This window comes from Phodopus roborovskii, unplaced genomic scaffold (genome assembly GCF_943737965.1).
Source record: "Phodopus roborovskii unplaced genomic scaffold, PHOROB, whole genome shotgun sequence".
NCBI lineage: Eukaryota > Metazoa > Chordata > Mammalia > Rodentia > Cricetidae > Phodopus > Phodopus roborovskii.
In genome coordinates, this window is record NW_026126638.1 from 9,200,330 (window position 1) to 9,224,906 (window position 24,577).

General features: G+C 44.6%; 1 protein-coding gene across 1 annotated transcript in view; it reads right to left on the reverse strand.

The window, feature by feature from the left end:
* Positions 1-2,408: 2,408 nt before the first annotated feature.
* The window catches only part of Eps8 (epidermal growth factor receptor pathway substrate 8), a 63,622-nt gene continuing 41,453 nt past the window's right edge, over positions 2,409-24,577 (reverse strand). Inside the window, exons 17-20 of the mRNA XM_051173306.1 lie at positions 15,181-15,406; positions 8,888-9,068; positions 7,284-7,413; positions 2,409-3,862 (exon numbers count right to left, since the gene is read on the reverse strand). Of these exons, the coding sequence (XP_051029263.1) occupies positions 3,749-3,862; positions 7,284-7,413; positions 8,888-9,068; positions 15,181-15,406 (651 nt within the window). The 3' untranslated portion in view covers positions 2,409-3,748. The remainder of the gene's footprint in view (positions 3,863-7,283; positions 7,414-8,887; positions 9,069-15,180; positions 15,407-24,577) is intronic.

Genomic DNA, 24,577 nt, shown 5'->3' on the forward strand with positions numbered 1-24,577 from the left:
CATCAGGGAACTCTGTGATCCATTCCGACCAGCTGAATATAAACCCCACCTCTTGAACCAAAGCCTGATTCCATTGGACATCGAGCCACAACATAGATAAGATTCACATAACAGAAATCTGCATAGATCTCTCTTTCTTCATTTAAGTTTATCTTAGAAAATGCTCAGGAGTCTGTCCATTTTGTTGATCTTTTCCAGAGAACCTCTGGATTTCATTGATATTCCTTATTTTATAGTCCCATACAAGCCATCTCATGACACTGCAAGACAATAGTCTCCAAAGTTCTGAATGAATTATGAACAAATTCTACCAGTGTAATTGTTCTCTGGGTGGGAGGCAAATCACTGTTGCTTTCTAATTAATATACCATCTCCCCCAATTTTTTTTTTTTTTTTTTTTTTTTTTGGTTTTTCAAGACAAGGTTCTCTGTATTGCTTTGAAGCCTGTCCTGGAACTAGCTCTGTAGACCAGACCAGGCTGGCCTTGAACTCACAGAGATCCATCTGCCTCTGCCTCCTGAGTGCTGGGACTAAAGGGGTACACCACCAAAGCCTGGCTCCCCAAATCTTTTTAAAGAGATATTTTAACGGTATTTTACAAAGTTGGAAAAGTAGAAGACATATTGAGCCAGTTCAGTAGCGATGGAAAAGATAAAGTTTCAAGTTGGATGCTTAGAGATGAAGACTATAACTACAATGGGAGTGAATGAAAGCAGAATAGCCACAGAAGTGAAGGGCAGGCATCCTGGGAGAGCGACAGAAACTACCTGGGATGAACACATGGGGAAACACAGCACTGCAGTCTAACCGAGCAGCAACGAGCATAGGAAAACCGCAGCTGGCCCAGCATGCATGAAGCTGCAAACACCCAAGGAGGGCAAACAGGAGGGACAGGAAGAAAGGTAATAATTGTCCAAACTTCCCCGAATATAATGACAATATTCCCACAATTTCAATCGTATCGATGAGTAACAAGACTACAGCGTGAGCCATACCAAAATTTGGTTCTGAAACCCATCAATAGATCATCAATGCTGCCTGACAGTTGATGCCAGTAACAGGAAATGACTCCAATTTCTACCTGTACGTTTCCAGAACAAGAGTCCCCACAAGATCCCGCACCAATAGGCCAGAACCCCTCTTCAAAATCCTGTCTTCCAAGACACCTCACAATGCTGCTCCTCAGAGGTTCAAATCCAAGTACCACGGGATGCGCTTTCCATGTCTCTGAATATAGAGGAACACACCTTTGCCCTTGAATCCTCCCCAGGTGTTGGATCTGCCTGTTACCCCTCTGTGGGGGTTCGGGGCTCTCTCTTTCCCCCTTCTAACCAATAATTGATATGAAACATTCATTCTCCTACATACATTCAGATAACAGAGAAGAGGAAAAAACCTCATAAGTTTTTTATTATTTATATGTAATTTCAACCACAGAAAAGGAAGCCAAGAGTCTACACATGTGCAGAAGCTGGAGCTGGATGACCCGTTGTGATTTGAGGCTTTACCATGTGGTAGTCTGAGGGAGAGAGGGTCAGAGAGATTGGGGGCGGGGAGAGGGTGAGGATGAACTTGCCTTGCTTTATTTCCCATCGCCATCCCCATCCCCACCCTTGGGAATCCACTCTGCAAGTGTCACATGGCCATCAGTGGTGGCAACAACAGCAGCAATGGGCACACGTCTCTCATCTGTTCCCCCTCTCCGACCTCGAAGCAGCAGCCTCCGGAGGAGACTGCTCCAGCTGAGCGGCAGGCTCTCCTGAGGTCTGCTCTGCTCTCAAGGATACTGTGAACTTTTTATTGACTCGTGAATCCACCTGTTTCTGAGAGTTGACCATCAGAAGTCCGTTCGCCAGCTCCTTCAGATTTTTCCAGCGACCAAACTCGTCAGCCATCTGAGCACAAGCTCTGACAGGATCTGCCTCAGCCTTCTAAAGTCACCTCTCTCCAGTGTCCTCTATTCCCGAGTCCATTGACCGCTACGGTTGCTGTCAGAGTGCTCCTCCTCTCCCTCCCCAGTGAAGGCAGGGCATAGGGAATGTAAGAGATCTATACTACCTCTCCTGGGTCCTCTCACATCTGCTCATGTTGATGCGGAGACAGATGAAGGCTGCTAGACCCTTCATCGTCTTTGCGAGTTGTTACTGCAGATTTCTAGATACAGATTCACTTGCAGCAGGGATCAACAACAAACATGGTGTGTATGATATTTAATCCTCGTAAGCAGCTATGTCAGAAGGCAGGAATGATGGACCAGGGAGGTGTGACGCAGAGAAACGCGTGAGCGTACCCTAGGTCATTTTCTACACAGACTTCATTTCTACACTGAAGCCTTCTTTCTGTTTGAGTAACCTCTGCTCTCGTTCCGTTAATCCAAATGCCCCGTCTACAAAGCAAACATCTTGGTGTTGATGAGACAGAAGCTATTTATTAATATACAGCAAATACTGTTTATTGCAGACTCTTTCCAGCTGACTCAAGTGAAAAAGGCACTATGAAAAATTAATGAATCTAGATAATCTCTCTAAGTGGATTTATGTTAAAATATACAACATTCTTACATAACATCTTCTTTATATATGTGAAATAATATTACATTTAATGACAAAAATCGTGTTTCCAAAAATAACATTTGTTGAACGTTAGCTATTTTTCTTCTATCTAGATTCTTTCGTGGGGTCAAGGTACATACATGTAAATTAAGTGTCTCTTGTTACACAGATAAAACACATAGAATGACCCAATATCCTTTTACTACTTATATCAATATTTATAACTGAAGCTTTTATTAAGCAAAATACTGTAATAAACACCAACATGGGCTACTTTGATTGATTGTGAGTGTACGCGACTTACTTCCCACTGTGCTTTCTCATATATTTAATTACACAGTATACATAATAAGCAGAATATAAACTAAATCAAAGCATAATCTATGCAAGACTTTGCAACCGACAGAGCTTCGAGGAATGAAACATCTTGAAAACGTACTATAGTCTCCTATTTGCACGTTTAAGGTCTGGCTACATTGTACAGCTCATTCAAATGTGATTTCTTTAAAACTGTTGGCATTAAGAACTTAAATGAACCTAAGTATTCTGTCATTAGACGTCAGAGGAGAGATCTAAAGTAAGCAGAGGGTAGCCTTCACAGAGCCTCCTCCCTGGATGATGGGCATCTCAGTCACAGAGAGCAGAACAGGTAGACTTAGTCATCAATGGCCATATCTTTTCTTTGTTGCAGTGAATAAATTTTCCATTGCAGAAATAACCCTAGATAGATGACCATATGAGGTGGCAATAATTAATGGAGCAAAGGGAAGTGCACCTTAGCAAAGTGGAAAAAAATGTTTCCCAAGGTCATAACAGTCTAATACTAAATTATCGTTACAATTCTTTCAATTACACGTGTTATTTGCTTATTTATGTACACGGTTAAAGGACAACTTGGGAAACCTAGCTCTCTCCTTCTACCATGTAGGTCCAGGGACAACAACTCAGGTCACTGGGCTTAGTGGCAAGTAAGTGCCTTTACTTGTTGAACACCAACCTCACCTGCTCTCTTACTGGTTTTTAATCAAAACAATGGGTCTAGAAGCAGCAAGTCCCCTGCTTGCTCAGGTATACACTGCTCCTTTTACAGGGATAATTTACATATACCAGGACAATGGACTTGACATTCCCTTCACGGCTTCTTGAAACAAAGCACGTCCAACAATGTCCAAGAATAATGGAGTCAGTTCAACAAATCAGTGGCCACTCCCTTCATCAAAGGACTCAACTCCCGAGTCGCTGGCTGCAGCACTGATCTTCTCCTGACGTCTCCTCATGATTTCTTGTAACTCAGAGCTTCCGTTGCTGTCCTGGAAAATAAACATGGCGCAGACCACACAGTTACTGGCTTGTGTGTAGTTGTAGTGGTTGTTCCCATCAAACCAAAGGGCTAGGGGCAAAGCGCACTGTGGGACTTCCAGCTATTTCGTCAAGAAAGCAGGAGCTTTCCCTAGCTGCCAGTGAAGTCTCTAACTTCAGCAGCGGACGACACGCAGACGGACTCTCTTGAGAGTTAGCCACGAGGTTAATACCTAGTGTAACTCTTGTGAGTCCTAGTTGCCTGGATGTTGAGAAAGCTATGATTTTTTTTATATCATTTTGAACAGATTGCTATAAATAGTGTGGTGATTTAGCCTAAGTGTAATATGATAGTTTGGGTTAACCTGTTGTTGGAGGTTAGCGGGTGGAATCAGATTAGTAGGAAGGTTCCTGGAACCACTATGGTGCTTGAGTGGGGAAAAGTTGAGACAGGAGTGGGACCTTCTAGGGCTGAGGGTAGTCATGGGTATAGGCCAAAGTGTGCTGATTTTTCCCATAGCTGTGATTAGAAGACCTCATAAGGTGATACTGCTTTGATTGTTAGCCATGAAAATTTGTTGAAGTTCTCGTGAGTTAGAGTTTAGGCTATTGGAACGGTAAATCCAATGTCACCAATTCGATTGTACAGGATTGCTTGGGAGGCTGCTGTGTTATCATTTGATCGGCTGTACCATCAGCCGATGAGGGAGGATGACATGATTCCTACCCCCTCTCAGCCAATAAATAATTGAAACATGGTGTTAGCTGAAGTAAGAATAATTATAGTGATAAGGAATATAAGAAAGTATTTGATGAATTGATTTAGGTTGGGGTCAGAATGTATGTATCATGAGGAAAATATCTGTGATGGATCAAGTAACGAAAAGAGCTACTGGTAAAAACACAAACAGAAAGAAAATCAAATTTAAGATTAACAGATAGTTTGTGTCAACAGTGGTCAGTGCCAGTTAGTAATGAGAAGTTCGGTATCGAACGGAAGAGTATGCACAGGGGGATGAGACTTCGGATGAATGAGTATTTAACTGATGAGGTCACTCACCATCACAGACTGTGCCTTTCAATTTAACATGAAAATGCATGAAGATCAATAATGCAATAATGCATGTGGACTGTTCTAGACCTGCCAGTAGAACGAGGTTATGTGGACAGGGAGTCAGTTATTAAAGAACACTTTGCATGCATATACATGTTTACATATGTGTGCACATGCGTGTTCAGGGTCAATGGCTAAGTGTTCACATGCATGTGGAGGTCAGAGGTCAATGTCTTCTCAGTCACCCTTCACGTTATTAATTTCCTTCTCTTTTCTTTGAGATAGAATTTTACATTATGGCCCAGCTGCCCTGAAACTCGGAGAGGCCCTTCTGCCTCTGCCTCTTAACGCGCCAGCACACCTGGCTCTACCTTAGTTCTTTGAGACAGAAATCTCAGACTACACGTGAGGCTCACTGGCCAGTTGACTAGCCAGCCCCAGCAATCCTCCTGTCTCGGCCTCCCTACTGCTTATGCAGCCATGTCTGCCTTTTACCTAGACACTCAGGATCTGAAGCAGGGTCTTCACGATCACAACAAAGGCTGTATCAACCGAACCACATTTTCACACCTTCCGAGAACTGTCAGTCAAGCAAAGCACTCACTTCCACTCAGAGCTTTTAAAGGGTGGGTGTCTTCAGAACACATTTCCCTCCGGACAGTTTTGTCCCTCTGATTGTGCTAGCTTTGCTCACCTCCCAGCTCTCCCTACAAACCCCAGGGGCATCTCCTTATTCCCTCTGAGGACACGCTGGGGTGTGGTGTGGTGTGGTCCCAGAGGAGCCGGGAGCAGGAAGGAGACAGGGAGGGCAAAGATAGTAACTAACGTCCTGGAAGAAAGGGATCCCGAAACTTCAGGAACAGGGAACTTTCTAACATACCCTTGAGAAGTAATTTACACATTCTTAACAAGACTGGAAAATATAAACAGTAATAAAGCTGCTTTAGGTAAGACATGATTCTTATTCATACTCTTCATATGAAAAGCAATCACCAAACTTGAATATATAAAAAATCTTTCAGATCAATGTTGTAGGAAAGTACTCAGGGTAATAGGATTTCACTTTATGGAGAATGGTTATGGGATTATACACACGAAGCTATTTCATCCCGAGTTATTTAACTGTTCGATTTACATAATATACCTGCTGGGGATAATTAGCTACCAGCTTCATGTTGAGCCCTATATCCTTTTATTTAAGGCCGACTATAATTTTCACAAAACTATTAACTCTTATAGAGCTAACGTTGAAGAGAGTAACTTGAATACTTCCAGCTGAACAGACGTTCCTTTACCTATGCAGATAGCTATGACTAAGTACTTCTTACTGTAGCTGAATATTTTCTCTTCTTCCAGATTTATTTTATTTATGTGTGTTTGTATGAGAGAGAGAGTATTATATATGCATGTGGCATGTTCACACACAGGTCTGCCTGTGTACATTCAGAGTCCAGAAGATCCCTCAGTCCTGGAGTCAGAAGTACTTGTGGGATGTCTGGCTGATTAAACAGGGGATGGAACCCTGGTTCTCCAATAGCACACTCTTAGCTGCTAAGCATTTCCCTACCCTACAGCCACACATTTTAAATGACCCTTCTTAGTATTCTTGATTCTGTAGGTGGATGAGTAGGCTTGGGAAATGCACCCAGGACTTTGGTTTGTTTGAGAAAGGCTCTTAGGAGTCTGGGCAGTCATTGAACTCATTATACAACTGAGGCTGGCCTTGAACTAACTCTACCTCCTGAGGGCTGGCTAAAAATGTGCCCCTATCATGCCCAGCCACAGCTTGGGTTTTATGTGTTTTTATTTTTACCTACATTTATATGCATATGGGCACATGAACATAGATGCCCTTAGAGGCCAGGATATAGTGTTCACCTCCTGAAGCTGGTGTTACAGATGACTATGTGTGATCTTTTGTGGGTGCTGGGAACAGAACTTAAGTTCTCCATAAAAGCAGGGGGTGTTCTTAACAGCTGGACCATCTTTCCAGCACCCCACAAACTAGAGCTTTATTTATTTATTAATCTGACAATTCTAAAATAAATAAAAACAAGAAAAATAGTCGTAGCCTCTAAGTTACTCAACTCAGGTATGAATTTCCTTTCTAATAGCAAAACCGTAGTTTTTATAGGAGCCGATGCCATAAAACGAGAACATTGTGCCTTTGTTAAAATGCTCAGTAATAAATCTCTAGTTGGCCTGAAAGACAATCTTGGAAATAGTTACTGATGGTATCTAGTGGCAAACAAGGAACAACTGAGCCAAATGTAATCCATCTCTTCAGTGAGGGGAAACTGACTAACAGACACTGGTTCCAGCGCTGCCAGCCCTCACTCTGCTGAGCACAAACACCAGCTCTGTTCCACAACCCTTACCTCCAAAGCAGCTTTCTGAACGGTGATTTGGCTAAAGACTCTGGCACCTTCCGGGCAGACAGACCTCAGCTCATCTTTGTTGAGAGAGAAGAGTTGTGCTCCATTCAACACCCCAAGGCTATTGACAGTCCTGAAATAAAGAGCAGGAAGCTATTACCAGAGTGCTGTAATGTGAGCAAGGGAAAGCGGTGAGCCTTGCTTCAACAACTAAACTATCTCTCCGGCTCTATATACCCATCCACCTACCTATCACCCATCCATCCACCTATCTACCTGCCATCCATCCATCCATCCATCCATCCATCCATCCACCTATCTACCTATCATCCATCCATCCACCTATCTACCTATCACCCATCCATCCATCCATCCACCTATCTACCTATCACCCATCCATCCACCTATCTACCTGCCATCCATCCATCCATCCATCCATCCATCCATCCACCTATCTACCTATCACCCATCCATCCACCTATCTACCTGTCATCCATCCATCCATCCATCCACCTATCTACCTATCACCCATCCATCCACCTATCTACCTGTCATCCATCCATCCATCCATCCACCTATCTATCTATCATCCATCCATCCATCCATCCATCCATCCATCTACCTACCTACCTATTTCTATTTCCTATCTATCTATCTATCTATCTATCTATCTATCTATCTACCTTTCTTTCTTTCTTTCATCTCTCTCTGTTTTGTGAGTGTTCACTTTATTTCACTTCTGAGACATGGTCTCATGTAGCTCGGGCTGGTTTAGAACTCTCCATGTACCTCAGGTTGACCTTGAACTGCAGGTCCTCCATCCCCACCTCCCAAGTGTGGGATGACAGACGCAGTCCATTACTGTCTGTCCCATATACTTAAACATCACTACAGTGTTGAGACAGAGGAAGGCCAAGAGACATCCATGGCCATGACCCAGAGGTTCCTTTCACGCAGAATGGTTAGTGGTCAAGCATCTAAAAGGAGGTAATGGGGTTTGTAGTCATCGACCCCCTCAGGTTTCCTGTCCCCAACAGGAACAGATAGCTTTCTCGTAACACAGCAACTGACTAACAACCGCACTTCGTTGTCAATTACCACAAGTGAGTGAGTTTCTAAATTCAGATTCCTCAGATATGTGTTGTTCAAACATTTCATAATGGCAAGCATACAGGAAGCATGTATATACAGCCTTGTGGATCAGAGGTACCGAAAGCAATAAAGATTCCTCTGATTCACCTTGACACACTATCCTGTAGCAAGAAGTCCTAAGTTACACACCCTGCACGGTACGGCCCTGCATAGCACCATCTTCCCCTGCATAACGGATGAGAAGGAACAAAATGCCTGCGGTCCTCACAGTTGGTGACAAATATTCAAGAGACTGGCCAAAAATACAAACTACTGCCGGGAGACAGATTAGCCTCAGTCACTTCTGTTTCCCCCAATTCTGCCTCCCTCTTCGTTGCTTTCAAACAGTTAGCCCACCATTTCCTGAATAAGGGACAAAGAAAGCCACCTGGGCTCTGACAACCTTTAAGAGTCATGAGTGGGAGGGAAGTGACCTAGCTGAGAAGGCGGGCCTGTGAGTCACCCGGGACACTCACACAGGGTTGAATCCTTTCGTCTGCAGCCAGGTCTTTACTTCCTCTGCTGTGGAGTCGTAAGTGATATTGATCACCGGCACACTCTGCCGTGGCACGTGGAACTTCCTCTGCGCGGCGCTGCGCCCGATGGTGAGCCTCTGGAAGAGTTCATCCTGCACCTCTTCCATCTGAGACTTCCTGCCTGAACACCGAAAGGGAGCACACATATAAAGATCTCTAACGGGACGCCCCCTCTATAGAAGCTCCTCCCTAGTCATCCCCCGACCCCTGAGGGATTTGCCACCTGATGGTTCCTGCCAGCCACTCTCCCTTATACCTCAACCTGAGATAAATCTCATGACAGATTATTACGTGACTCTCCAGCCCTTGTCCTTGCTCAGGAGCCTCCGTAGGCTGTGCCTGCTCAGCTGCAGGAGAGGCAGCAGTCGAATGCCTGATGTTTGATGAATGATCAGGACCCCCACTAGGCCATCCATTCCCCTGCTTCAAACCACTGCGATCTCATTGGCGGGCTTGTCTAGACATACTTCCGGTAGTCAAAAATGGGGTGGCCAAGGGAGAGGATGCTGTTGTAATGCATCAGGTAGACACTTGGAACACAAGCCGCATCACACAATGCCCACACAAGCCTCCCACAACAGCCTGAGACCATCTCGCCTTAGGCAACTATTTAGTATCTGTGGCTTATCCTGCAGACTTCCAAACTATTTTTGATCCTCACCCTACTGATCTCACTTCCTAACTTAGGAATAAAGTATGTAAAAGAGAGCCCCCCAAAACTGCACAGTGAGTTCCACAGCAGCCTGGTCTGCACAGTAAGACCCTGACTTAAAACTATGTAAATAGTAATCTGCACAGGTTCTTCCTGCCAATACTTGCTCCCCTAGGCTGTCTCCCTCCCTGTCAGACGGCTGAGCCACACCTCTCCCTACCCAGCACTCCTAGGCCAGCCCCTCGCTCGCTAGGTACTGGACCCCAGTACAAGGCCTATTCTAACCCTTGGATCTGATTTCTCTCCTACTTACCCTGTGTTTTATCAGCTTCCCTCTTTCCTGATCCATTTCACCCACACACCTCTTTTAGTCATCTCTCTCCCTTAAGTCACGATTCACTCTTAGCTGCTCTCCATTTCTCTGCTCCTTTGTAGGCAGCAGTCCACGAGGATGGGCCTGCATTAGCCTGCCCCCTTGTCTCTCTCTCTCTCTCTCTCTCTCTCTCTCTCTCTCTCTCTCTCTCTGTGTCTCTTTCTCCCTGTCTCTCCACTGCCCTTGAACTCCAGGAGCCAATTCCTTCCTAGCCTCCACCCCCTTTCACCCAATGCCTATGTCAAGTGGTTCCACCTCGAAGTGCTTCCTTCCGGGGGCCTTTGGGGTCTCCCTGCTCTCTCTTCCCCAGTATCCATACGTATCTGAATCTTCTCACCTGTTGGACTCAGCATTGTAGAAGTACTGCAGAGCTCAAACCTAGGACCTCTTCTTGGCTTGCTCTTACCTCATCAACCATCATTGGGCCTCATCTTACGCTATGTGAAGTCAGGCATACAGACTCCCCAGGCCTAACTGACTTGGAGATATATGGAGATATATATATATATATATATATATATATATATATGTGTGTGTGTGTGTGTGTGTGTGTGTGTGTGTGTAGGTATGTATGTATGTATATATATATTATATATGTATGTATGTATATATTATATATGTGTGTGTATATGTATGTATGTATGATGTATGTATGTACATACGTATGTATGTGTATATATATACATAAATATATTATATATTATTGCCTTCTTTACATTTCTTCACTCTTTCATGGCAACTAATTTCATCTTTCCATTTTGTCTCAGAGCCACCCTGGGTTTCCCTGAGACCTATGTTAATTACACAGTCTACTAACAAAGCCCACTTCAAACTGTATCCCAAATCCTACAGCTTCATTCTCTTTGTCTCCAGCTTGGTTGAGGCAGCAGCCTGGCAACAGGTCTCGCTCGCCCGCCATTGTCTCTTCACCCCCTGCTAACAGACCAATCACAGTGGTCCCCCCATATTGCAGCCCCAGGGCTCCCAAGCCACTGTTAGTAACTGTGCTGCCTGACCTCTACCTCTTGGAGGGAAGGACGGGTCTCTACTCAGATCCTACCCCAGCTGAGGTGGTGTGCTTCCTTGGTGCCTGGAAGCCCCTTCCCCTGGAAACAGCACCGCCACCACCGCCACCACCGCCACCACCGCCACCACCACTTGGCTCCTTTATTAGCTCCTTCAGGGTTCTCCAGTCCTACTTAAAATTGTAATTTCTCCCCCCACCCCCGAACATTCCCGATCTACATAGCTATGTTAGCCTCCAAACTCTTGGCCACTGTATCAGCCTTCGTCAAGACATTTATTCACCCGCCCTTGCATCAGAATGTAAGCCTGGTTCTTCTCTGTTTTGTCGGCCCCTGTACCCTAGCCGATAGGTATGAAGGGAGGAAGGGCTGTCTTCTGACTTTTTCTCTGAGACCGTGACAACCATCATGATGTTTTCAGGTCAGGGAGTGGAGAACAAAGAGAGATAATCTGTCTAAGTGGCGCTCTCAATTAGAGGTAGGAATTAGCTAGAACCAGATGGTCTGACTGCCAGCCCAGGGCTGTTCTACACACAGATCCCTCAAACTCCCTTTGATGATCTTTCCCACAATCCTTCCCTCCTAGCCATGTGTTCATGAATGAGCATGGTGTTCTGAGAGAGGTGGTAAAGAAATGAAATAGTATCTGTATATATAAAAAAATACATGTGGGAATTTAGGTATATTGTTATGGTTTTCAAGAACTGATATTAAAATCCAATTAACTAATGATCTTGGCAATGACCTGATAGCTGAGGGAGCTTTTTATGCCATTCAGAGAAAGTGTTTGGTGTCTCTGGGAAGTGAACTGTGAAACAATTCGTGTTAACAGAGTCTAATTTGTACTAGGGCCTCAAGTGTGCAAGAAATGTTATTTTCAATTAGTTTATTCTTTGAACGCTTCCTGTATGTACACCATATATTCCGCTCACAGCCAATCCTTCACCCTCTCCTGCCCCCATTGTCGCCATCCCTAACCCCTGCAGACATCCTACCTCCAGGTCCTCTTATTTTGCTTTTGTTTCTCGACCCACTGGGTTTCCCTAGGACCGACCACTCATGTAGGCTTGAGGGGGAACCCAGCTCCTAGAGCATTAGTAACTCAGTGGCAGTTACAGCTCTAAAGACAACAACTTCATGTCCCTCAGCAGCCACCCATGACACAGCCTCTTGGAGAGAGGGACCCTTCCCCATCTAGGGGACGGAGAAGAAATCAGAAGAAAGAGAGAGAGAAAGAGAAATTCAGGAAGAAAGAAGGGGGAGGGATAATGCTGACGGATAGAAATAAAACAGGGTCTACATTTCAGTAGCCACTTTAAATCATTAAGTGTACTGTTATGCAGGCAGTAGGTCTGCCGCAAAATGAGAAAGAAAAATACTGCTACACCTTCTTACCCACTGAAGAGGCCACAAGTCCATGCTGGCCCTCCCGGGGGATGAACAAAGACTGTAGTAGCAAGGAGCTTATCGCGAGAGAAATGTGAACCTTAAAACACCCACACTTAGTTATGCCATCTGCTAAATGACCATGAGACAGCCCTGGCATTTGTTCAGGAAACAAAACAAAACAAAAACTGCTCCAAAGATATGCTGTTGGGAAATATTCATTTTACACAGAGAGATACATTTATTTAATGACAAACTATACTCTTGAGATACTTTAAAAAGGAATCTTACACGAGCAATTATGAGAGTAAATTATGTTAAGGAGTCGAGCCCATGCGATAATTTGGTGAGAGCATTCTATTTTACAGATCCCGTGACCTTTACATGTATAAAGAGCGGACTTGGGAATGATGAGTCTCCCTCCCCAGGAGAGTTTGCTCTCATCAAAGAATCCCAGCTACGCCTCTTCCCCACTAGACTCTTGGGTTTCTTCAAGTGGAGCAAAGAGCAAGCCTTTCCAGGCCCCACGTCATTCCAAGAGGACTGGATGCCTCTGAATTCTGACCCCAGGCCTGGAACAGACTGCCACCGTGTCAGAGATCACAGTGCTGACGTGTCAGACAGAGATGTGTAAACTTGTGGGAAGAAAGGAGAAAAGAACAGTTGTTTCTCAGAGGGAATGTTCCCCAGGGAAATGAAATGCACTCACAGAACTTTCCCATCTGAAAACTATTTCTCTGGTATCTTTGAAAAAGAAGATTCCTTTTAAAAGCTCACACATATTTTAAAAATTTAGTAGTATATTTAACTAGAGTATACATATTTTCACTCATAAACAGTTATTTTTGATATAGAATTAGTTGCTTTTCCAAGTTTTCACTTTTTTTTAATTGTCATTTATATATTGGTCTATATGTGTGCGGTGCGTGCATGTGTGCGTGTGTGCGTGTATGTGTGCGGTGCATGCGTGTGTGTGCGTGCGTTTGTGTTTGTGTGTGCGATGTGCGTGCTTGTGTGCGGTGCGTGCATGTGTGCGTGCGTGTGCGTGTGTGAGGTGCGTGCGTGTGTATGAGTGTGAGATCAGAGGCCACACAAGGGAGTTGGTTCCCTATTTTTGCCATACAGGTCCCAGAGATTGAATTCAGGTCATGCTTAGTGCTAAGTACCTTTTCCTATTTTGTCATCTTGCTGGCCCCTCTGTAATATTCCAATGAGGTCAAACATGACTAAAAAGGTTATATGAATCACCCATGCTTCAGGAGAGAAAACTGTGCATATAATAGACTCGTGGCTATGACATCTAGCCACTATTTCCATAATGGTCAAAGAGTAACACGTTTGTGTCTCCTCTGTACTCTTTTTCATTGATGGAGAACAACAGTGAAAGGGTACATATAGCTATGACTCACTGGGAGAAAACAGAACTGAAAACTCAGGAATGGATTTGAACCTGAGCCTCAGGCCTAAGATGTCAGCCATGAGATTAATAGTTGGATACAGGTACCTGAATGTCAGAGGTGCGGCTCTGTGGTAAGACTAAGATGCAGATCACTCCTTTCCTAAAAACATGGAGAGTATTGAAGGGAACGGAAATGGATGGATCATTTATGTAAAAGTCATTTATAACGAGAGAAAAGTACAGAAACTTGGGAGGGGCCATGAGACCAAATGGTAGCTATGTTTTCCACACAATATGTCCACTATCCCTTTACAGACTTTTATCAAGCTTCAGGTAGAGGAAATGTCTTCTTGGTTTTGGCTTTCCCAGTTTTCTATAATGAGTTATTGTCAAGCACATTGACTTGTGATGCTTTACAAGCATAGTTAGACATGAAGCAGATATGTATAACACAGTAAGAACTCTCAGAATTACCTTTAGCTTTTCTAAGTATCTACAAAGCTATGGCCTAGCAACAACACAGGTAACCAAAAAGTCATCACAGTGCCTTTAATTCTGCTTATTTTACTGTCTCACAGAAAACATTCTCATTAAAAGAAAACTATTCTAATTCATAAGACTATGAAGTTCAAGCTACACAAGTTTATGGGAAGCAAACTCAAGGTGGATGCTGGTGGGCGATGATGATGTAAGGTTAATGTGAGTGTGTATGTATCTGAGTATGGAAGATACCAGGGAGAGGTCAAAGAGGAAGGTGGGGACGACGAGGAGAGAACAGTGACAGTAGCAGACATGTACTGACTGCTTACACTGTCAAAATTAATCAGGGTTTCAAACTCCGCACTGTTGACATTTCCAACCGCCTGTACAATGCAGGCTATTGCCAAACACCCCTGACTGCTCGTCACATGTCAGTAGCTTGTGACAACCAAGGAAGGAAGGAAGGGAGAGAGGGAGGGGGAGGGAGGGAGGAAGGAAGGAAATCCTCATGGAGAAGGAGATTGAGCAATCCCACCCCCACTAAAATACTTTGCATGTATTATCTCAAATCTTTACACTTGTCCTAGTAAACAGAGCTTGGGTTTCCTCCACTTTCCAGGAACTAAAATACATGGAAGCTCATTAAAGCCTTGAAATATGCAGGTAGAAGGCAGCTTCCATGAGTCAATCCTAGTATGTCTGGCTCAGGCAGGTCTGCATTCAGAAGCCACAGCACAAGAGAGTGTGCACAGGTACACACCTCAGGGAGCCAAGGAAATGGCCTGCCTCTCAGAGACACTCAGAATTCAAGAAGTCATGAGGGACTAGCCATGAAGTACAAGCGGCTATTATTTACAAGTAACAATATGCAATATGAGTAGACTCAGTAGAACTGGGTCTGGTCCCTAGGAAACTTACGGTCCTCTGGGAGTTGTTTGTATTTCTGGCTGTCCCGCACGATGCTGCCCCCACTGTCGCTGGAGCTGCTGTTCTGACGGGTGACATTTGCTGGGACCTTGGGCACAGGGGCGGGTGCTGGTGCAGAGGGCGGAAGCGGGACCGGAATGACGGGTGCCGGCGTTGGAGGGGGTGACGGAGCAGAAGGTGTGTCGGATGATCTCGGACCATACTCCATCCTTTGCTTCTACAAAAAGACAAGAATTAACTTGAAATATGTGTGTGTGTGTGTGTGTGTGTGTGTGTGTGTGTGTGTGTGTGTGTGAGAGAGAGAGAGAGAGAGAGAGAGAGAGAGAGAGAGTGTGTGTGTGTGTGTGTGTGTGTAAATGAACTTCGACTGGAAAATGAGGTACAAATTGACACCACTGGCTATTTATTTGTAAAGTTACCTGTGCCATTCCTTAACGGATATAGGCATATGTATGAGCACTTTTACATCACAGTTATTGAAACCACCTTTTAAATACTCTACATATTTGCTCAAAGTCAGCATGTGAGTTGAAAGAGTGAGTAGCTCAAACCAAGAGCAAATAATATTATAATAGTACAGGACAAGAGAAGTACGTTTAGGCTTAAATTTATGGAAGACTGGGATAGGTTAAAAAAATACTCTGATTACTTTACAATTTAAATGTATAATTTTTTTGATGGAGTTGAAAGTCAGTAACATTAAGCATCTCTTACTCCTTGCTTTCAATGTCAAAGGTCTAATTCTGCTGTTTACAAGCAGGTTTTGAAGGGATTTAGTGAATAAAGGGACTATGCTTTCCGAAGTTTAAACAATTAACTTTTCATGGCACAAGACTTTCTACCACTATCTTTTTGCTAATTTACACATGTTAGAAATATTATTTATTAAAAGTGGGAATACATATGGTGAATGGTTTTAATGACATAGGCGTTATCAGTTCTCCGCGCTGGGGACATAGATGCGCGGTACAGCATTTCTCAACACACAGAAGGCTCTGGCTTCACGCTTAGGCCCACGAAGAAATAAGGGGGAAAAGGGGAGTAGGAGGGGGAGGGGAAGGCATGTGGGTGGGGATGTATATTTTTAAAAGGAAGATGTGGTAAAGATACAATTGTGATATCCTAAAACAATATTTGTGTGTATTTCTTATTAAACATAATACCCGAAACTGTAGTGTAAAACAGTGTCAGATAACCACGTGTGAAGACCCCCAGTCCTCGAGAGGCACATCTTTACAGAGTAAAGGTTCAGAACTATGAAGTGAAGCTTAAGTTCTGCATCAGTGCAATCCCAGTTAAAATTGAGTTCAGCAGAGAAAATCCAAAAGGAAACCTTCTGGAAATCTGGGTCTTGCATTAAGACAGTATTTACTTTTCACTTCTACACTGGCCCAAATATAAGGCAGCCCTGATTTTTAAGCCAGTCCTCCCAGATTTCCACAGAGATCAAAACCATAAAGACACATGCCACACATTACTTTCAAATTAAATTGTCACTCACAAAAGAACACACTGACCGCCAAGGTGCCTTCACAGGAAGAGACTTAACCCCTGTGGGGAGCTTCGTGGGAAGGGACCCTTGGCCTTTGCGGCTGTCTCTGGAGGGCTGTGACTCACTCAGCCCATGGTAAGGAGGGCACAAAATTGAAAGAAGGCTAGATGTGGGGGGGGGGGGGGGAGCAATAAGCCCAGAGGCAGGGGGAGCATGCGCAATGGCCACAAAGGTAAGCAGGAGAGGAACAGATTTCTTTCTGGTCCTCCCAGCACCCTGTTCTGGAGACACTTCTAATATATTCAGTAATCGTGTCAGAAAGCTGTCTTGTAGTATTAACACAAACCCCACAAGATAATTCTCTTATATTTGGGCCAAAAAAAAAAATATCCAAAGCAACCAAAACATAGCAAACATCACCAAAGGTACTACTTAGCACACACCAAAGCCCACTTAATACATATGCTTTGTTCCCTAGACAAGTGTGCAAGTGTGCCCTTCAGTGGTGTAATGAAATCATGTCAATGTCTCAAGAGTGTCAGAATTTAAATGATTGTTTTTAAAGCTATACCAAAAAAAAAAAAAAAAAAAAAAAAAAGCTGCAAGCTGCAAGCTCTGAGTGCCATAGTATGATTCATTTTTTTCTTCTGCTTCCATAAAAACAAGAACAGCTAGTGTTTTTCTCTCTATGAGATAATTCTGTGACAAGCTCAAAACACTACGAGTGTCACAGTCAAGCCCAGAGACAGGCTCACCAAGTTTTGTGGTCTTAGTTCACTCACCCCCTTCTACTGCACAAGGCAACGGCACCAACAGACCCCACTCAACAATAGGTCAGAAACTTAAACCAAGTCCAAGTTTCCAAAGCCACAGAAAGACACTTCTCATGATTTATGCCAGCATTCTATTTACTTGCATATTTCCCTCTCCACTCAGTCTTTCCCGCTCGCCTTCAACTTCTGATGAGAACAGAGAAAGAGAAGCAGACCCTCAAATCATGCGACTGGTTCCGAAAGTCACTGGGTCGGTACCCATGCCCGGAACCTGGGTTCTGGGTCCCTCCCATCACCTCTGCTCCTCTCTACCTACTGCCCAATGCCTGTTCTTCCTTCCTGTTTGGAGGCCCACACCCAGCGACTCCAAACACACCTGAATCCTGGAAGACTTTCCTGGGTATAGCTCATTTGGGCCCTCTTCTTCCTGCCCCAAGGAGGCTGAGGCTGCACCTGAGCCTGGGCCTTTCCCAGGGATCGCCAGGGAAGTCCCACATCTCCACAAGCCTTTCCGTTTACAGCAGCTGCATCACCTGGAATGGACCCGCTTCTGTTTGGTACTGTCAATTCCCGAGTCCTATCCATCATCTCTCAGGAATGCCAAGCTCTACTGTAAACAAAGCATCCTTGTGTGTTTCTCTGAAGGAGGTCGGAATGGCGCTGCCTCCTAAGAAATGCACTTTCCTACTGACAATTAAGTTGGTGTGAGTCACTTTTCCTGAGCAAAAATTCTCTTCTCCAGCTTTAAAGTGATTAGAGTTGAGTACCTGATTCCTTCAAAACCCTGCTTCAGGGAGATTATGCAAGTAAAAGCCAACCAAGCCACTGGCAGAGGACTCATCTTAAAATTTTGTCCTACACCGAATTGTACTTGTTTCCCCTTTGAGTTTGGCCTCTCTGAAATCCTGCAATGAAAACAGCACAGCTGGAATACTTGGATGGTGTTAAGTCCAGAAACAGAATCCAAAAAAACTACAGGAAGAAGAATTGCCAGGAGGGAACGGATATGAGTACCTCTGACAGCTCGCCAAGTAATTGCTATTAGGGGATGGAGCAAATCACATTAAATGAGAAAATTAACACAGGAGATGGAATTGAAAGAATATTAATTATAATTTACACCAAATAACAGAAAACACGAACAAACTTTTTTTTTTTTTTGACAGCAAAATTACCTACCCACAAGTCAGCCAGCAGAGGAGTTTGTAAATATATAATTAATTCCCACACCTCATTGCCCATCTCCCAGCTCAATGCACAGAGTTAACAGCACCGAGTTGGAACATCTCAGTAACAAGCTCTTTAAGCATTGTGTGAAGAGATTATGATACAGGCTCATTGTATTCACAGCTGTCAGACAGACAGACACAGAGACATTGTGGTTACCAGGACTGGGGTGGTGGGCACAGAACATGGGCCTGGGGTAGGGTGTGGGATGTGGGGTGTGGGTCCTATGACAGGAAGCAGGAAGTAGCAGGTGCAGAATGTGAACAGAAAATCTGAATGTGTAGTATGAGGGTCATAATTGATAACTGAGCATTAGAATCAGGCTTGCTAAAGGAGCAGGCTATGGCTGTTCTTGTTGGGGGGAATGGGTAGCTGTGTGAAATGAAACGATATGTTCATTCAGTTACTTTTGTGACAACTTTACTTTATTGTGTATGTACTTTTAACATCGTTTGTGTATGTATGCATGTACATATATATGTGTGTGTGTATATATATGTATATGTATATACACACATGTGTGTATGTGTACACACAAAAATATGTTTATTCAAGAAAAATGACAGCCACTCTTGTTTACAAACCCTTCCTCTAACTAATGATCCCCTGATGAACCTCTGTAAATAATTTAGAACAACTTATAAACACCTCCTACTGAGGGAGAGCTGGCCTGCCTGAAGGGCACGAAAGTGATGTCAGCAAGATGGCCATTTTCTGTCCAGCAGTTGTTTCAATATCCAACTGGGTTTAAACATGGCATGGATGAGATGGGCTAAATCAATAATGTTGGTGGTTTAGCAGTCGCCTCTAGAAAAATATTCCCGCTTTCAGAGTTTAAACAAGGCCCAGATGAGATGGGCTAAAATCAATACTGTCAGTGCATTCCCACTTTCAGCCTGGGGATCTTTAAACACATGCATAGTGGGTAAGAGAATTTGATGACATAGCCAGACTTCTAGCTCACAGCAAAGCACATGGGAACTGAGGAAAAGAAAACTCTTTCTCTAAGGGCACACAGCTGGCTAGCGGCAGAGTCAAGGCTAGGATCCTCACCAAGCACCACCGGCATAGGCTTTCCACACAATCCGTAACAGCCAAGAAGTACAGAGCAGGTGGTACTGGGCAATGGCTGGACGCTGCTCATTATCTGACTTTTTCGCCTTGGTGGAGTAAGAAAAACTATAGAAATAATAAACATACACACCCAACATTTAACAATGCATAGGAGAGTTCTTTAGTCCAGCTGTGGTGGCATTAGAAATAAGATCAGGGAGGAAGTATTGCTGCTCCTCACACAGCAGGGGACCCATGGGAAGCAGTCTGTATAGGAGATGGCCAGTGCTAGCCTGGGGATCAAGTAAAACAGCAACAGCATCAACACAACTCTAACAAAAAATTTTTGGTGGCAGTACATTCTGGATGCAAAGAAGGAACTGGGGGCATCTGCGGCCCAGATAAGAGTCTGCAAAGCCCTGGGTGGGCGGAGTGGGGTGGTTACATTTTAATGGAAAGCCAGGGCACTTTTCTGTGTCCACGGAAAACATGTACTCCTTCTCCTGTGGCTTCACTGAAACACACACACACACACACACACACATACACACACACCATCACACACATACATACACATACACACACGCATACCATCACACACACACATACATACACATACACACACACCATCACACACACACACACCATCACACACATACATACACACACACCATCACACACACACACATACATACACACATACATACACATACACACACACACCATCACACACACATACATACACATACACACACACATACACACACACCATCACACACACACACACACCATCACACACATACATACACACACACCATCACACACACACACACATACACACATACATACACATACACACACACACCATCACACACACACATACACACACATGCATACCATCACACACGTACATACACATACACACACACACCATCACACACACACACACATACATACACACACACCATCACACACATACACACACACCATCACACACACACCAATACATACACATACACACACACCATCACACACACACCATCACACACACACCATCACACACACACATACTATCACACACACACACACACGCGCGCGCACACTTCCACTTCGGTAAACTCTCTATCACATTTCTTCCTCTGTAATGTTTAAGCTGCTGCCAAAGCCGCAGGGAGGAACCTTCCTTCCTTGAGAGAGCTGTGAAAATCACTCCAAATGTGAGGATTATTAAATAACCCTGACTCCCAGGGACCTCAGGTGACAAGGCAACACCTAGTCCTGGCTGTTCCAGGTGCGAGGACCCTGCTGTTAGAGCAGAGTCCCAGACGGAGGACGTGCAACAACAGACAAGTGCTGTCCTTGAGCCTTCTCCGGGAACGGCTCCCCCAGATCCCTTCGGGACCAGAAAAGGAAGGGGCTGAAAATGAGAAGCAGAGTGTTTCCTTTTAGAACTCCTAGAGAGCCAGGGAGGCTGCGCAGAAGCAGTTTGCATCCCGTTCCTGCTTTCTGCCACTCACGGAATGCCCACTTTGGCAGTCCATCATATCATATGCACGGTTTTCCCAAAGTATTAAAAAAAAAAAAGGACATATACAATGCAAGAAATGGATTCATTAGGGGGAAAGAAGTCATGCTAAGGCTGATGACCAGTCAGGCCCACTCTTCTCGGTACAACGTATGGGAGAGGTGTTCAGAGATCGGGTCCCTTTCAGTATTCACACAACAGAACCCTGCTTAAACAAAGAGATGGCGACGTTTCCTGAGCCCTCCCCGGATTAACAGGGTTAGCGGAATGTCACCAGGGCTCCAGCTCTGGATCCACATGGCTGGGTCCCAGTCCTGGTTCTGTGCTGCTGTGTGTAACTCTGAGTTTGCTATGTGTCATGTGCCCCCATCATCGGGTTGCTGTGGGACTTCAATGAGATATGTGTGGAGAGCTTAAAGAAATTTGGGCTCAGAATGGCACCGCCCACTGGCTCTGTCACTGTGCAGCTGCCTTTATTGATTACTCAGCGGGTATCATGGTGTGACATGGCACAAAAATCTATACACTGTAGTCCAGGCTGGCCCAGGACTCATTCTGTAGTAGGGGCTGGCCTCAGATCCCAGAAATGTTCCTGCTTCAGCCTCCCAGGTGTGGTGATGAAGGTTATGAGTCACCGAATCCTGCTTTATTTCAAACCTTTGATGTGATTGGGCGGAAGAGGGAAGAGATCTGTCCAGATGGGATGCATGTCACTGCCCTTCATACAGCTCACCAAGGACAGGGCAAAGCAACGGGTGAGCTGGAGACACGTGTGCTGCCAGCTGCTGCACAGGAGCCCCGTGCTGAGTGCCACCGTTCCTATTACTCTTCCTACCGATGCCAAGGCGCTGGCACTGAACAAACACACGAACAAATGAATGAATGGCAAAGAGAAAGACGGGAACTGAAAGCTACTCGAGTTCTACATGGTGAGGGCCTGAGCATCCCTGAACTTTATCTAGATGGGGGGGGGGGCTTGTCATTCTGAAGTGAGCTGCTCATTTTTCTCAGAGGTCTCAGATAAAGGTTCTGTGGGACAGCTGGCTGGGATATGATTGTGAGGGTTTTTCTTTCCCAGGCCATTCCACTGTTTTCAGAACACAGTGTCAGGTAGGCCACTGTGCCAGGTGGGTAGGCTGTCAGTATGAGATCTTTATTGCATTCAGACCAGAGTTGCCAGGTGTTATGGGGGTAGAGAGTTTGCAACGGTAGGCCCGCACCCTAGACTCTAAGAGGGAGGTGGGGGAGAGGGAAAGAGGGGAGGGAGGCTTCAGGGAGAGAAGGGAGAAGAGGAGAAACAAGCACCCACAAGCGTTCTTCCACACATTTCTACAGTGAGACTGTGCAAACAGCCCGAACATGCAATCCCTCTCAGAGACCACAAATCTCTGTTTACACAAAGTTTCAGCATAGACTCCTGGAACTTGTGAATACTCAAGAAAAGAAAAAAGGAAAAGCCAAACTCTCGATTGTGCCAAAGCTGACAAAAATCTAAGCTGAGGCTCTGTGAAAGGGGGAGAGTGGGCGTCGTGTTTTCTCCAAGAACTATTTTTGCCTGGGCTGTGTACTAATCGTTTGCGTTTGTTTTAGCCAGAGGCAAGCTTGAAACAGGAAAAGTCAACAAACAGTTCAGCCCAGGAGTCACAGCTGAAGGAAAAGGCAAGACCAAATAGCAAGCTGGTAGAGATGGGAGTCAGGGTCCTTTCTAGGGTCCTTTTGAAATAGAAGTCCCAAGTGGGGACAGACACACAGAATAAGCCTTATTTGCAAGTTTAATAAGATTGCCTTATTTTTCAGTTCATCTGGCCCTAGGAATCATGCACACTTGAGTAACTGTGTTTAATATGTAAACGTAGGAATTCCTGGATCTGTTTGCCCACATGGCCGAAGGCCATCCTTTGTAAATAGTGCATGCTATACTTTGTCATTAGCGTCATTACTTCTCAAAGGGCGGATATTCCCCCTCAGGGTTGCAGAGACACATTGCAAGCATCTATGACATCACTGTTTAGGATAAGATCAAAATCTTGTAGGAGAGAAAGCAGACAATTGGTACCCTTACTCTGGGGAGAGGCCTGAGGTCTTTATGCCTGGTGTGCCCATCTCATACTTAGAAACGGAAGAACTTACAGAAAGGAAAGCCATATGGAAAAAGAAGTTAGAAATATCACTGCAAAAACCCATGGGAAACACAGCACACCATACCTTGAATAATTCAAATTCCTTCTTTGGCATCAAAAGCTAATGACAAATGATTGGCATAGGTAAGTACATATGTTATGTCAGGTCAGGAAAAAAACAAAACAAAACAAAACAAAATACCAAGCATAGGAAACAGACTTCTACTTCTATCACTTTACACCAGGGGATACAGAACACCAATGTTGTGTCATCTTTTTCTGTTTTGAGGCAGAGTCTTACTATATTAACCTAAGCTGAGATCACATCCATGGTGAGCCAACCCCTCCCCCACTCCCCCAGTTCTGGGAAGATGGGTATGTGAGTCTCCACAGGCAAGGATAAGAATTCTCAATATTAAGTGTTTGTTGGGCTCGTGTGGCTTCTAACAAGGCCAAATCCCTTTGGGAAGGGGCAAGGGTCTACTGGGGACTTGAGTGTCACAGGGAGTTCCATGTGCTCAGATAACTCAGTGTGGCAGCCAGAATAATGAACTCCATGCAAGGCCTGTATACTTTGTCTTCTTCCAACAGTGAACTGCTTCACAGCTTATTCCATAACGGCACTACACAAATCAGTGATGCCAATGGAATCATAGTGAAAATGGGGGCAGGAACGGTGTTTTTCCCAAGACCGAAAATGGAAAGACTTCTTCCCTAAGGCAGTAGGGTTCTGAGGTTATGTGTGACAGAGTCCACCCTTTCTGGAGGAACACCCCAGAGAGCCAGCTCAAGTGAAGACAACTGTCAGAATGGATGAACCCAGCAGACAACTAAAATCCTGAGATGGTGGTGTGTGCAAGCTTCGGGAAGTCATCAGTGATCATTGGGAAGAGCCTGTCCTATGCCCTCTACATCACAAATACACTTAACCTTAATACAAGAAAAGGAAAGACACTGTAGCGCCAGGACATAGCTCTCTGGTGCTAAGGCATGCTGAATGTGCATGGAAGGCTGGCCAGAGACTGGGAGTGCATAGCCTCTAAAGGTAAAAGCTGTAAAAGATGGAGTTCTACCCTCCAGTGGTCTTGGGGCCACATCAATGGACAAGGAGCAAAAAAAAATTATATTTGTCAGAAATACTACAAATTGGTATAAAAAGCATTCAGCGGAGCATAACTCATTGCTGGACATGTAAGAG